The sequence below is a fragment of the Brachionichthys hirsutus genome, chromosome 17 (genome assembly GCF_040956055.1).
Source record: "Brachionichthys hirsutus isolate HB-005 chromosome 17, CSIRO-AGI_Bhir_v1, whole genome shotgun sequence".
In the NCBI taxonomy this organism is placed as follows: domain Eukaryota; kingdom Metazoa; phylum Chordata; class Actinopteri; order Lophiiformes; family Brachionichthyidae; genus Brachionichthys; species Brachionichthys hirsutus.
The window spans coordinates 33,367-48,860 of NC_090913.1; the positions used below are offsets into that span (position 1 = coordinate 33,367).

At 50.3% G+C, this 15,494-nt stretch overlaps 1 protein-coding gene across 1 annotated transcript in view; it reads left to right on the plus strand.

Annotated features, from left to right (window-relative positions):
* Positions 1-15,124, plus strand: part of LOC137906623 (E3 ubiquitin-protein ligase RNF38-like) — a 35,509-nt gene extending 20,385 nt beyond the window's left edge. The window contains 12 exon segments of the mRNA XM_068750911.1: positions 9,278-9,339; positions 11,311-11,513; positions 11,751-12,084; positions 12,173-12,334; positions 13,575-13,733; positions 13,888-13,941; positions 13,944-14,057; positions 14,147-14,250; positions 14,320-14,404; positions 14,570-14,691; positions 14,776-14,875; positions 15,062-15,124. Of these exon segments, the coding sequence (XP_068607012.1) occupies positions 9,278-9,339; positions 11,311-11,513; positions 11,751-12,084; positions 12,173-12,334; positions 13,575-13,733; positions 13,888-13,941; positions 13,944-14,057; positions 14,147-14,250; positions 14,320-14,404; positions 14,570-14,691; positions 14,776-14,875; positions 15,062-15,124 (1,562 nt within the window).
* The last annotated feature ends 370 nt before the right edge of the window (positions 15,125-15,494 follow it).

Sequence of the window (15,494 nt, forward strand, 5' to 3'; positions counted from 1 at the left end):
AATTGCGCGCGACTTCTTGAATTTTTCGATCCCCAGGTAGGACAACTATGGATAAATCCGAGAAAAGAAAAGTGTCTGAAGAAAACAGAACGTTTAATGATACGTGGGCAGAAAGTTGGCAAACAACAAAAAGTCAAATGTCAGACATTTCTAGGATAAACACACAGACTTTGCTCAAAAATGTCCGGATGGAGAGAAAAAGAGCCGTTTCGGAACTGAGCAAAAATCATTTTATGAAGTGGATGAAATCTACAAATTCAGCCCCTCCCTGAGCTGCCACCTTATCGTGGTGGAGGGGTTTGCGTGTCCCGATGATCCTAGGAGCTCAGTTGTCCGGGGCTATATGCCCCTGGTAGGGTCACCCATGGCAAACAGGTCCTAGGGGAGGGACCAGACAAAGGGTGGCTCAAAGAACCCTCATGATGAATACAATAATTGGTCCTGGGCTTCCCTTGCCCGGACGCGGGTCACCGGGGCCCCCTCCTGGAGCCAGGCCTGGGGGTGGGGCACAATGGCGAGCGCCTGGTGGCCGGGTCTTCACCCATGGAGCCCGGTCGGGCACAGCCCGAAGAAGCTACGTGGGACCTTCCTCCCGTGGGCTCACCACCCATAGGAGGGACCAGAGGGGTCAGGTGCAATGTGAGCTGGGCGGCAGCCGAAGGCGGGGACCTTGGCGGTCCGACCCTCGGCTCCAGAAACTAGCTCTAGGGACGTGGAATGTCACCTCTCTGGCGGGGAAGGAGCCTGAGCTGGTGTGCGAGGTTGAGAAGTTCCGACTGGATATAGTTGGCCTCACCTCGACACACAGCAAGGGCTCCGGAACCACCCTTCTTGAGAGGGGTTGGACTCTCTTCCACTCTGGAGTTGCCACTGGTGAGAGGCGCCGGGCAGGGGTGGCAATACTTATTGCCCCCCGGCTCAGTGCCTGTATGTTGGAGTTTACTCCAATAAATGAGAGGGTGGCTTCCCTCCACCTTCGGGTGCGGGGACGGAACCTGACTGTTGTTTGTGCTTATGGTCCAAACAGCAGTTCAGAGTATCCACCCTTTTTGGAGTCCCTGGAGGGGGTACTGGAGAGTGCTCCTTCTGGGGATTCCCTCGTTCTGTTGGGGGACTTCAACGCCCATGTTGGCAATGAAAGTGAGACCTGGAGGGGTGTGATTGGGAGGAATGGCCCCCCTGATCGGAATCCGACTGGTGTTTTGTTATTGGACTTCTGTGCTCGTCACAGATTGTCCATAACAAACACCATGTTCAAGCATAAGGGTGTCCATATGTGCACTTGGCACCAGGACACCCTAGGCCGCAGTTCGATGATCGACTTTGTAGTCGTCTCACCGGACTTGCGGCCGCATGTCTTGGACACTCGGGTGAAGAGAGGGGCGGAGCTGTCAACCGACCATCACCTGGTGGTGAGCCAACTCCGATGGTGGGGGAGGATGCCGGACAGACCTGGCAGGCCCAAACGTATTGTGAGGGTCTGTTGGGAACGTCTGGCAGAATCTCCTGTCAGAAGGAGTTTTAACTCCCACCTCCGGGAGAACTTCGACCATGTACCGGGGGAGGCAGGGGACATCGAGTCCGAGTGGACTATGTTTCGTGCCTCCATTGTTGAAGCGGCCGATCGGTGCTGTGGCCGTAAGGTGGTCGGTGCCTGTCGTGGCGGCAATCCCAAGACCTCTTGGTGGACACCGGTGGTGAGGGATGCCGTCAAGCTGAAGAAGGAGTCCTACCAGGCCCTTTTGGCCTGTGGGACTCCGGAGGCAGCTGACAGGTACCGACAGACCAAGCGGAGTGCAGCTACCGCGGTTGCTGAGGCAAAAACCCGGGCATGGGAGGAGTTCGGTGAGGCCATGGAAAACGACTTCCGGACGGCTTCGAAAAGGTTCTGGGCCACCATCCGGCATCTCAGGAGGGGGAAGCAGTGCACGGTCAACACTGTGTATGGTGGGGATGGTGCGCTGCTGACCTCGACTCGAGACGTCGTAGATCGGTGGAGGGACTACTTTGAAGACCTCCTCAATCCCACCGACATGCCTTCCAGTGAGGAAGCAGGGCCTGGGGACTCGGGGGTGAGCTCCTCTATCTCTGGGGCCGAGGTTGCCGAGGTAGTCAAAAAGCTCCTCGGTGGCAGGGCCCCGGGGGTGGATGAGATCCGCCCGGAGTCCCTTAAGGCTCTGGATGTTGTAGGGCTGTCATGGTTGACACGACTCTGCAACATTGCATGGACATCGGGGGCAGTGCCTCTGGATTGGCAGACCGGGGTGGTGGTCCCTCTTTATAAGAAGGGGGACCGGAGGGTGTGTTCCAACTACAGAGGGATCACACTCCTCAGCCTCCCTGGTAAGGTCTATTCAGGGGTACTGGAGAGGAGGGTCCGCCGGATAGTCGAACCTCGGATTCAGGAGGAGCAATGTGGTTTTCGTCCTGGCCGTGGAACTGTGGACCAGCTCTACACCCTCGGCAGGGTCCTTGAGGGTGCATGGGAGTTTGCCCAACCAGTCCACATGTGTTTTGTGGATTTGGAGAAGGCATTCGACCGTGTCCCTCGGGGAGTCCTGTGGGGGGTGCTCCGGGAGTATGGGGTGTCGGACCCCCTCATACAGGGTGTCCGCTCCCTATATGACCGGTGCCAGAGCTTGGTCCGCATTGCTGACAATAAGTTGGACCTATTTCCAGTGCGGGTTGGACTCCGCCAGGGCTGCCCTTTGTCACCGATTCTGTTCGTAATTTTTATGGACAGAATTTCTAGGTGCAGCCAGGGCGTTGAGGGGGTTCGGTTTGGTGACCTCAGGATTGGATCGCTGCTGTTTGCAGACGATGTGATCCTGTTGGCTTCATCAGGCCACGCCCTCCAGCTCTCACTGGATCGGTTCGCAGCCGCATGTGAAGCGGCCGGGATGAGAATCAGCACCTCCAAATCCGAGGCCATGGTTCTCAGTCGGAAAAGGGTGGAGTGCACCCTCCAGGTCGGGGAGGAGATCCTGCCCCAAGTGGAGGAGTTCAAGTACCTCGGGGTCTTGTTCACGAGTGAGGGAAGAATGGAGCGAGAGATCGACAGACGGATCGGTGCAGCGTCTGCAGTGATGCGGACTCTGCACAGATCCGTCATGGTGAAGAGAGAGCTGAGCCGAAAGGCGAAGCTCTCGATTTACCGGTCGATCTTCGTTCCTACCCTCACCTATGGTCACGAGCTTTGGGTAGTGACCGAAAGAACGAGATCCCGGGTACAAGCGGCTGAAATGAGCTTCCTCCGTAGGGTGGCTGGGCTCTCCCTTAGAGATAGGGTGAGAAGCTCAGTCATCCGGGAGGAGCTTGGAGTAGAGCCGCTGCTCCTCCGCGTTGAGAGGGGCCAGATGAGGTGGCTCGGACATCTATTCAGGATGCCTCCTGAACGCCTCCCTGGTGAGGTGTTCAGGGCACGTCCCACCGGGAGGAGACCACGGGGAAGACCCAGGACACGCTGGAGAGACTATGTCTCTCGGCTGGCCTGGGAACGCCTCGGGATCCCCCCGGAAGAGCTAGAAGAAGTGGCCGGGGAGAGGGAAGTCTGGGTTTCCCTGCTTAGGCTGCTGCCCCCGCGACCCGGCCCCGGATAAGCGGAAGAAAATGGATGGATGGCTGGAAGTGGATGAAATCTACAAATTCAGCTACCGTAATTGCTGGACTATTATGCGCACCTGTGAAAAAGCCGCACCCACTGAATTTTAAAAAAATATTTATTTTGTCCAAAAATAAGCCACACATATTCGTAAACTACAGGTGTCTACCGGTACATTGAAACAAATTATATTTAACGGAACACGGCTCGTAACGATATCCGCAGCAGGTCTCCAAGGTGAACAGCCTCTGGCATGTTAGATCAAGGGAAGTCGGCAAATCAGATCCGTAACTTCGGGATAAGGATTGGCTCTAAGGGCTGGGTTGGTCGGGCTGGGGTGCGAAGCGGGGCTGGGCTCGAGCCGCGGCTGTGGGAGCAGTCGCCCCATCGCCCTCCCCTCTCCGCCCGTCGGAGGCTGCGTGGCGCGCGCGCGCCCGCCTGGCGGGGTGTCCACGTCCCCCTTGCCCCCGTGCCCCTCATCCTCCGTCCGCGGGAGCGTGGTGCGGCAGGGGTGGGGACGCCCGGGAGGTCGAGGGGGCGGGTTCCTTCCCCGCGGGGCGGCGCGTCCGACGCCGCGTGGCGGATGGCGGGCAGGCGGTGGGGACCGGGTACGGCGGTCCAGCGGCGGCGACTTCTCACGGATCTCCCCAGCTACGGCGCCCGCCCGGGGGGAAAAATAAATAGGCTTTAACGAAACACGGCTTGTAACGAAAGTGGGAAAATATACGTAAATTTGCCGCGTCGTTGCATAAACCGCAAGGTTCAAAATATTGGAAAAAAGTAGCGGCTTATACACCGGGAATTACGGTACATATGCTAGTTTTGCAGAAATCACATTAACCAGGTGATAAATATTGTATTTGCCATTTTGCTAATATTCTTTTTTTTGGTTTCAAAAAGTAACCTTCAACCCTTTTTTCGGAGTTCAAAATGTTTTTGTTGCGTGCAGAAATGTAATTTCGCTTCTCTGTAGCAGTTCATTGATTCATAAATGCAACACACTATAGTTTGTTTACACATATATAAAGGTAAAAAACGATGATGAAAATATGTAGCATTGTCTTCATTTTAAATGTCTAAAGGATTTTATGGCTCCCAGTGTTTTCTTTTCTGTTGAAAATGGGTCTAAATTGCTCTTTGAGTCGTAAAGGTTGCCGACCCCTGGCCTACCCAAAGTAGCAGAGGGGTAGATGCTTTACCCCTCATTCTACCCGTCTGTAGCACAAGTGAAAACATGCACTGTTTTTCCTTTTTTATCTTGTAAACCAGTCAACACTCAGGGTGCTTTCACACTGCCGCTGTTTGCTCCCCTTTACACTGACCAGAGTTCCTTTTCTCTGATAATCCGCTGCATTTGGGCTGGTGGTAAAGATCATCCGGACTCTGGAGAGGATCAAAAAAGTCTGCCTGAAAACGAGGGACTCGGTTCCTTTGCAAGTGAACCCTGCTCCGTTCCGTCAGCAGTGTGAAAGCTCGCCGGAGCGAAGGCAGGATCAGCTGTACGTAGTGACGCTACGCGTGCGTCTCGGGTCGAGGAAGTACAGCGAGTACTCCAAGCTGCTCTGAGGGGAAGCTCAGTTACCGGAAAAATAAGTGGTGAAATATGTACCGCTGTGTGTAGATTTCATTGACTAAATATGCGTTATAATACTTTATTCTTTTGTTCAGAACCAGCTACTTTTGATTGACAGTGAAATAAGTGAACCAGCGAGCTTAAATCACCCGAAGCATTTTCCAAGTGTTTCATTCCGTTGTTCTGAACTGATCCGGAGACTTTACGGATCCCAGCGACGTTGTGTTTGTTAAAAACGACTAGCGTTGTGTAGCATTTATGATTTAGGCCAGAACAAAATGAGCTCCCCTCCTAGGATGAGCAGCAGCCGCAACTGGAGCACTCAAAACCAAACGAGACACGGGAGAGGGCGGGACTTCCCCTTCTGCTTTCAGCAACGGGATGCTGCTCAAAAAGTTCCCTTCGCAAAGAAATCAGTGTGAACGCAGACCTTTCAACTATTTATAAATGCAGGAATTTGCTCCCGAAGGAACCGAGTCCTCTTCGTGCAGTGGGAACGCACCCTAAGTGTTTGGCTTGAAGCGAACGAGGTGCGGGTGTTATGGAAATGAAAAAGAGAAAACTAATAAAGGCTTGGTTAAAGTATGGATGGCAGCTGTCGCTGGCGAATAGATTATAGATCTTACTGATCATCAGGACATCCTGGTTGTTTCTGAGCTCATAATGCGGACACACATTCTGTTTGTGTGTGATGATGATGAATATATTTATTAGATAGAATGTTAGAGAACAAGTACAGTCACACAGTAGCATGTATTACAGTACAAGTACAGTCACACATCCTGTCTAAGAGGAGCATTTCAAAAAAGCCCTTGCGGTCTTGTTTCCGTTGAAAGTCCTTCGTACATAAATCATCCACAATTAACAATACAAATTTAACAATACAAATAAAAATAAAACCAATATTAAATTACTCAATTGATGGAACGTAACATTAGAAAAACAAAAATAAAATGATTTTACACCGCCAGTGCAAACTAACAAATAAAATTACACCACTGATGCAAAATGACAATGAATGACAATAAATAACTTACATAAATTACAATAAATTACTAAGGCAATTAATATGTGCAACGTAGGTGGACAAAAAAAAGGAGGGGGGGTTTGATCCGGAGAGAGTCGTGATGACTATCTCCGTTTCTGTCCCCCTAAAAGGTGTATTTTTAGGGCCGTTTTGAAGGAGGCCAAAGAGGTGCATGTTTTGAGGGCAGGAGTCAAACAGTTCCACCCTTGGGTGGCCGTATTGTAAAAAGATGATTTACCCATGTTAGTCCTATAGGAGGGGGTAATCAGGTTGTTGTTTGAGCTCCCTCTAGTGTTGTGGCTGTGGGTGTCACTAAATCTGTGGAGGTGTTTATTCAGGTATGCAGGGATTGAGGGGACTGTGGGCAGAGCTGCATTGACTATTTTAAATGCCAATCCCATTTTGAGTTGTTGAACCCTGTCTTCTACCCTGAGCCATTTTAGGCTAGCAAAATGTCCAGGAAGAAGGTGGGTCATGGGCCCCAGATTGAGGAGTAGCCGAATCAGTTTGTTTTGGGAGGTTTGGAGCCTGGTTTTCAGGGACATTTTGATGTTTGAATACCAGGAGGTGCTAGCATAGTCAAAGAGGGGCTGAACGAGGGCTCCAGCAAGAGTCCGGAGAGCACTTCTGTTGACAAAAGCAGACATTCTGCCCAAAAATCTTGTTCTTTGATTGACTTTTTTGATCACCTTAGTTGCCATACTATCGCCAGACAGGTATTTGTCAAGAACACAGCCCAAATAGGTAATCTCTTCTTTGCTGGAGATTACTGTATTATCGACTGTGACCTTGAAATCATTAACATTTATCTCACGTAGAGAGTGTTTAGACCCAAAAAGAATCGATTCAGTTTTACCAAGATGTAGTGACAGTTTGTTATCGGTAAGCCAAGTACGGATTCTGGTGACCTCAGAGCTGAGAGCCTCCTCAACCTGCACTTTGTCCTCTCCCGAAATCAGGAGTGCTGAGTCATCAGCAAACAGGAACAATTTGCAGTTACAGGCAGCACTCATGTCGTTAATGTATAGGAGGAACAGTAATGGTCCTAGAATGCTGCCTTGAGGAACCCCACAGCTCACCGGGAGGGACGAGGACAAGGTTCCGTTTTTGTCTACCATTTGTTCTTGTCCCTCACGGTACGATTTCATCCAGTTTGTTGATGTGCTATCAAAACCAATCGCCCCTAGTTTATTCAATAGGATTGAATGGTTAACGGTGTCAAAGGCCTTCTGGAGGTCCAGCATGACCATGCCGCAGTATTTGCCCGAGTCTACTTCACGCTTAATGTAGTCGGTCAGATATATGAGGCAGGTGTCAGTGGAGTGGGATGTTCTGAAGCCCGATTGGAATTCAAAGAGCAGGCTATGCTCGGCGAGGTAGCGGTTGATTTGCTCCTGGATTAATCTCTCCATAACCTTTGAGATGGAACAAAGGATAGAAACAGGGCGGTAGTTGCCAGGTTCTAATTTGTTTCCTTTTTTATACAGAGGGATAACCCGCGCCGTCTTGAATTCCTGTGGGACGTGGCACTGATTGATGGATAAATTTATCAGATGGGTTACCACGGGGGCGATAGAGACAGCTGCGTCTCTGAGAAACCGGGTGGGTATGTGGTCGAGGCCTGTGGCCTTGTTAGGTTGAAGGGCAATTAGTTGTTTTAGCACATCAACGGTATTAACAGGTGTGAAAGAGAAAGTGTCCTTTTTAGCACCTAGCTTCTCATAGTGAGTTTGGATGTGGTCAGAACCGTACAGACCTGAATGCGGGGGGAGTTTGCTGACCAACAGGGGGCAACAGTGGTGAAAAAGCTGTTAAAACAATTAGCTAGCACCAACCTGTCGGTCTGGAGCGAACCACTTGAGTTAATGCAGATATTACTGGTTTTTGTTTGGAGTCTGTTGCTGCAGCCTAATTGTTTTAGGGCCTCCCACAGTTTTTGGGGGTTGCTTTTGTTTGCCTCAATGTTCTCATTTAAGAAATTCTTTCTGGCACTTTTTATCATTTTGTTAACCTCATTGCGTAGTTTTCTGCTTTTTTCAAGTAGTTCCTCATTGTTGGTTTTTCTGTACTCAGAGTAACATTTGTTTCTGAGCTTGATGGCATTCAATATTTTCCCCTTCATCCAAGGTTCTGTACGGGTTCTGACCCGAACAGCTGTTATGGGACCTGGTCTTTCTTTAAATCTGCATTTCTATCTTATTGATTACAGACAGAAATGCAGATTTAAAGGAAGACCAGGTCCCCTCGACAGAGGCGGAGTTTAAAGCATCAGACCAATCAGTTTCCTCCAGCGCTGTTGTTAGAGCTTCTGGGGAGTAATGCTTCATGGTTCTGCAGTTGATCGTGGTGTGACAATGGGCTGCAGGTCTATGAATTTTTCGAGTGCAGAAGATCATGTTGTGATCACTTAGACTGCACTCGATGACACCACTGTTTTTGATTCTAGATTTGTCCGATGTCAGGATTAGGTCTATGATGGTTCTAGAGGTGGTGCTTACCCTTGTAAATTGCTGAATCAGCTGGGTAAAGTTATGCAGATTACAGAAGCTGCTGAAGGATTTGAAAGTCGGGGTGTCTTTCTGAAGGACATTGGTGTTACAATCTCCTATCAGAATGACCTCCGAGCTTCCCAAGCCGATCACATGTTTCTCCAATAAATCATAGAATGAATTTTGGTCTGGGGGTCTGTACACTGCGCCAATGACCAGAGGTTTAGCTCTGGGATAAATGATCTTTACCCAGACAGACTCTGTGTCTGTTCCTAGTTCTGGTAGAACGGTGAAGTTGAGGTCTGATCTAACGTAGATGCAGACCCCGCCCCCATGACGGTCCCTGTCCTTCCTGATAACAGTGTATCCCTTAATCTCAATCTCAGTGTCTTTACAAGAATCATCCAGTTTGGTTTCAGAAAAGGAGAGAATTCCAGCCTTACCGTTGCCAAACATCGATGTTAACTCGGACATCTTGGACTTGCATGTTAATGATCATGAATGTGTGTTGTCCACGGGAAGCGCGTAGTGGTATTTATGTCATGTATGTTTCCTTCTGTTTGACCTGCTGTCCCGTTTCTGTTTAGGGACCTCTGGGGGGTCCTACCGCTGTCACCCAGACCTGGCCTATGGGGAGGAGAGTGATAAGGTAAGCCCTGCACCCAGTACCAGCAGGAGGTCCACCGGGTCCTCCAGTAATCATGTGTAGTTGTTAGATCCTTGATCAAATGGTTCTTCTGCACCTCATCTTTACGTTTTCTGGGTGGTACCAGTGTGTTCTTCTTTGGTTTATTGGTGGTTGGAAACAGCCTGTAGCTGTGCTACTGCCACCCGCTGGCCACAATAGTGCGTTACTTCTAGGGACTGCTCGGCCTCCGTACGCTGGACTGGAACCGGCCACCCTCCAGTTTCCACACTAAGGCCCCATGGACTGGACCGGACTATTTTAACAGTCCGAACACATGAAAACTGAAACATGGAGTAAACGGAAGCCATTCTGTTCTGTCGTCAGATTTGAATTTAGAAACATCCAGAAAATCCAGCAGACATATGTCAAATTGGAACTGCATAGATTTTCACACATGTTGAATTGTGTGCCCTTGCACACGTGACACGAGTCCGGAGATATTGTATCAATTTAATTTTATTTCTATAACACCAGATCATAACAGAAAGTCATCAAGGGACTTTACAGGATTAGCAGGGAAAGACAGAACCCAACTTGACCCAAAAGAGCAAGAACTTTGGAGACGGAGGCAAGGAAAAACTTCCCTTTAACAGGCAGAAACCTTGTGGGGGAGAAAAAAGGGGGAGGAGACTAAAAACATGGAGGGGCATTGCTAATGATTTTACCTCCAGCTGTGGGACTAGGTGTGGGGGAGGAAGGGAGGAACAGTAGCAGAGGAAACAACAAGAACATGGGGGTTATGGGAAGCATGGGTGTAAAAATTAATGAATGTAGAAGAAAATGAGCAGATTATGAAAGCAGAGACGCGCGTGCATGTGTGTGTGTGTGTGTCCTTTTGTCTGGTTGTGTTTTCTTCCTTTTTCTGGCTTTAGCATAAAGATGTTTGAACCAGATATGTGAGTTTAAACATGTGACACAACAGGGACTTTCTGAGGCATGCTGCTGCAGGACACACACAGACACACACACCTTTGCCTGACTGCTCCCCCTTCCTACTAATGCGGGCAGACAGACCCATCAAGCTTTCATACTAATGGGCGATAGTCTGCCTGTGTGCAGACGGTGTTTGTGTGTTTACCTGTGTGTGTTTGCCTGTGTGTCACTCCTGTCTGATAACTCCTTGTCATGTCCCATCAGATTTCAGGTCGGGTTCTGGGACTGGGCAAAAACCATAAGAAATGACGGCTCATGGTAGACGGCCATCTGTCTGACCTGCTGGGTTGAGAAAGAGAGAGAGAGAGAGAGAGAGAATAACAGGTCGGAGACGAGTCAAAAACAAGGAGATGGATAGGGAAGCGATAGCAAGACAGAGCAGGAGCAGACAAAAACAAGATGAATAAGACTGGAAATGCTAATGCCGGCGAAGTGGACATCAGCGGTGAGGGCCACAGGTCCAGGTTCTGCAGCACCACGGACCTCCTTGTTCTCATGCGGTTTCTAAGAACACTCATTCAGTAATGAAAATAATCCCTGAATGGATGGACCTGAAGAACACCCGGTGACACTTGGATCAAACCACGAATCAGAGACACGCCCGTCATCATGATTTACATGCTGTGTTTAAAATACTGGCAGACACACCCTTTGTGTGTTTGTTGTGTAACCCAGTTTGTTTCTGTCCAAGCCTCACCTGTTCTTCATCTCCACCCCTCTTCTGATCTCAGTCTTCTGTCATTGCTCCACATCCGGCAGAGCTAAAGGGAATCATTGTTGTTTGTGTTGATCAACGGCCGGGCAGCGCTGCTCAGGTCCGCTGCAGGCCTGAATCCAGGCCTCTGATAGGCCATCCCATGGTTCCAGTACCTTGATTCCCAGGTGAAGGACCTGCTGGGTTTAAATCAGGACCACTGTCAGTGCACCGTGTTTCTGCGAGCAACACGTTAACTTCCGTCAACACCTCCAGTTTTCCTCTTTTTATCCCCCCCTTTCCAGAGTGCGGATAGCCCCAGTCCGAAGTGCCAGAGACTGTCCAGCCAATCTGTCTTGGAACAGATAACCTCCTCAGTGCCACCACCATCCACCCCATCTCCCCCCATCCGGCCCTGGGAGTTAGTCCCCCCGGGCAGAAGACTACCCCACCCTCATGCGCTCTACCACCAGGAGAGATGCCTGACTCCTGCTCAGCTCAGACACAGGTAGGATGATGCTCTGCTGTTCTGACAGCGCCTGAACCTATACCGCCACCTGGTGCTCGGCCAGCGCTCGGCCACCAGGTGGCGGTATAGTGTTGAGGCTCCGGTGACATCACAGCTTTCAGTGGAGTAGTTTTTTGTCAGGTTACGTGTTGACAGCTAACATGGAACACCTTCAGAGGTTTGGTTTGGCCCCCATGGCTCCCAGATATAAAACTCACCCTCTGTCCCCCGTTCTAGCCCACCAGCAAGGCGTCAGCGAGGCCGTCTTTCCAGACCCCCCTGGCACATGCCCCCACATCATCACCCTGCAGCGCAAGGGCCTGCACCCCAGCTGCAGGATGAGAACTTCCACCATGACGGCCACCACGCTGCACCCCAGACCCACCCAGCACACACACCCAGTGCCTATGGCCTGCCTCCCACAGATGGCGGTGGGGGGGCAGATTTGGAGGAGCCCCGAGCCTTCCAGCCCCCAACATTGTCACCGCGACTACTGCATCCTGCTTCACACCACCACCATCAGCAGCCGCAGCCGCAACCAGGTGTCCTGGTTCTGGACCTGCATGAACAGGTTGGTCGGCAAACAGACCATACCCCCCCCCCCCCCCCCTCCGGTGCCCCCACTAGTGTGTGTTAACGCTGGTGTGTTTCCTCCCCAGCTGCAGCCGGCCAGTGTCCCAGTGTCTTACACAGTGACCCAAGTACCTCCCCATGGACTGCCAGCGCCACTGTGCAGCAGCCAACACCTTCCCCCCACCTGCTCCTCACAGCAGGTTCCTACCTGCAGCGTAGTGTTCAGCACCGGACAGCACTACCACCCGGTAAGCTGTATGGCTGTGTGTAGGACTGTTTGTAGGACTGTGTGTCTGTAGGACTGTGTGTTTGTGTGTGTGTAGGACTGTTTGTAGGGCTGTGTGTGTGTAGGACTGTTTGCAGGACTGTGTGTGTGTAGGACTGTGTGTTTGTGTGTGTGTAGGACTGTTTGTAGGGCTGTGTGTGTGTAGGACTGTTTGTAGGACTGTGTGTGTGTAGGACTGTTTGCAGGACTGTGTGTCTGTAGGACTGTTTGCAGGACTGTGTGTCTGTAGGACTGTGTGTTTGTGTGTGTGTAGGACTGTTTGTAGGGCTGTGTGTGTAGGACTGTTTGTAAGACTGTGTGTTTGTAGGATTTTGTGTGTGTAGGACTGTTTGTAGGACTGTTTGTAGGACTGTGTGTAGGACTGTTTGTAAAACTGTGTGCTTTTAGGATTTTGTGTGTGTAGGACTGTTTGGAGGACTTTGTGTCTGTAGGACTGTGTGTGTGTGTAGGACTGTTTGTAAGACTGTGTGTGTGTAGGACTGTTTGTAGGACTGTGTGAGCGTATGACTGTGTGTCTGTAGGACTGTGTGTGTGTAGGACTGTTTGCAGGAATGTGTGTGTGTGTAGGACTGTTTGTAGGACTGTGTGTCTGTAGGACTGTTTGTAGGACTGTTTGTAGGATTTTGTGTGTGTAGGACTGTGTGTGTGTAGGACTGTTTGTAGGATTGTGTGTGTGTAGGACTGTTTGTAGGACTGTGTGTGTGTGTGTGTAGGACTGTTTGTAGGATTTTGTGTGTGTAGGACTGTTTGTAGGATTTTGTGTGTAGGACTGTTTGTAGGACTGTGTGTGTGTGTAGGACTGTTTGTAGGACTGTGGGTGTAGGACTGTTTGTAGGACTGTTTGTAAGATTGTGTGTTTGTAGGATTTTGCGTGTGTAGGACTGTTTGTAGGACTGTGTGTGTGTGTAGGACTGTTTGTAAAACTGTTTTTAGGATTTTGTGTGTGTAGGACTGTTTGCAGGACTGTGTGTGTCTGTAGGACTGTTTTTAAGACTTTGTGTTTGTAGGATTTTGTGTGTGTAGGACTGTTTGTAAGACTGTGCGTGTCGGACTGTTTGTAGGACTTTGTATGTGTAGGACTGTTTGTAGGACAGAGAGCTTGTTAGTCCCTCAGCTCGATGCTGCCAACCTGTGGCTGAATTTGGTACGGCTGTCACCACGGTCAGACTTCCTTCTCTCATACCTCTGGTCTACTTTTCAAGATGCTCCAGGCGTGTTCCATGCAGCATTTGCCGGTGCCCTATGCTTTCCCCTCGCTGCTGTCCAGCAACCCCCAGTTCTTGCTGCCCCACCCTCACCACCCACCCCATCTCCCCACACCGGGACACTTCCTGCCTTTCCAGACGCAACAGCCCCGATCGGTAAGTCAGTGATTCAAATCAGCCTGTTTGTCTACACAGCTCCTTCTTTTTTTAAATGTCTAATGATGTCATCAGAGCGTAGACCAATTGTACCAATGATGATGTCATGTTCTGTGTCCCAGTTATTGTCCACTAACTCCTGCTGTCCTCTCAGCCCTTACAGAGGATTGAAAATGAGGTTGAGCTCCTGGGAGAGCAGCTTTCAGTAGGGGGGGGGGCTTCAGCTACACCCACCAACACCAACCTCCCGCCACCCTTCCGCCTTCCACGCCACTTCAGTTCCTCTCACACCATGATTCCTTGTCGCAGGATTTCTTTACAGTGGTGAGGACGTGACATCATCAGTATGATGTCACCATCGGACTGAGATTTGGTCCTTGATGGATAATGTGATTTGCTGCTCTTCATCACAGCCCTATCCCCACTTCATGCCTTGCCGGTTGACGAGCCGCTGTTACCGCTCCCAGCAGGCCGTGCCTCCGTCACCTTACCACCCCAGCTTCCTGCCTTACTTCTTGTGAGTGTTGTTCACTTAGTGTCTTCGACACATCTGTGCCACCTAATTAAGTTTGTCTTCTACATGCAGGTCAATGCTTCCTGTGCCCCCTAATGTGGCCCCCACCATCAGTCTAGAGCTGGATGTTGGCGATGGAGAGGTGGAGAACTATGAGGTGGGGCCATCTGCTGCTTGGACAGTCATCATGTTGGCAACGTTCACACTAGGAATTTTAATACAGATGGACACAGGTCTGCTGACAGCATGTCCACATGTCCTGTTGAACCATGCTGGCCCCCAGCTTCCACGCTACTGTTCCCTTACCTGTCTGACCCTTTAGGCCCTGCTGAACCTCGCAGAACGCCTCGGAGAGGCCAAACCCCGCTGCCTGACGAAAGCAGATATAGAACAGCTGCCATCGTACCGGTTCAACCCCAACAACCATCAGTCTGATCAGATGCTGTGAGAACCCTCCTCCTCTGCGCCGGTGTGGCAGGTGGCTGTAGGCTGATACTCTGCACTAACATGCTGTTGTATCCCTTACAGGTGTGTGGTGTGTATGTGTGACTTTGCGTCTCGCCAGCTTGTCAGGGTCTTACCCTGTAATCATGAATTCCACGCCAAGTGTGTCGACAAGTGGCTGAAGGTGAGTTTAATAAAAACCAGTCAGGTGTGTGTTTACGGTGGTGCACCGTTGTATTGGTGCAGATTTTATTTGCTTCCTGGAGAAGTTCCAGTCCAGATCCAGTTCTTCTCCTGGATGGATCTAAATGACCAGATTCATTTTTATTTTCTTGTTTCACACTCTTCTCTTCCTGTGTTTCTCTTCCAGGCCAACAGGACCTGTCCTATCTGCCGAGCTGATGCCTCTGAAGCCCAGCGGGATTCTGAGTGACCTCATGTTGATCCCTGACCCCACAATCAGTCTCCTGGATGCACCAACTGATCACATGCCTCTCAGATACTGGGACCAGGACTCCTTAACCTGATTCCTGTTGGATTCCCAGGATCTCTAAAGCTGGACTCCTTCTGTTTTTGGACTCTTACCTCCCACTGCTCTGCCTTCTGCTCCTCACTGTGAATGGCCTTTGAAACACAGACAGTGTTGTGTACAGGTGGACAATATGGGTGCTTTTCTAAAGTGTGATGTTAGCCCATAATAGCGGAGTTGACTTGTTGGTAATGCCCAGAGGGACTAACATATATTAGGAAGAACTGGCCTCCTAAAATTGATCATTTTGTATTCTGGTCAGAATGAAGCAGCA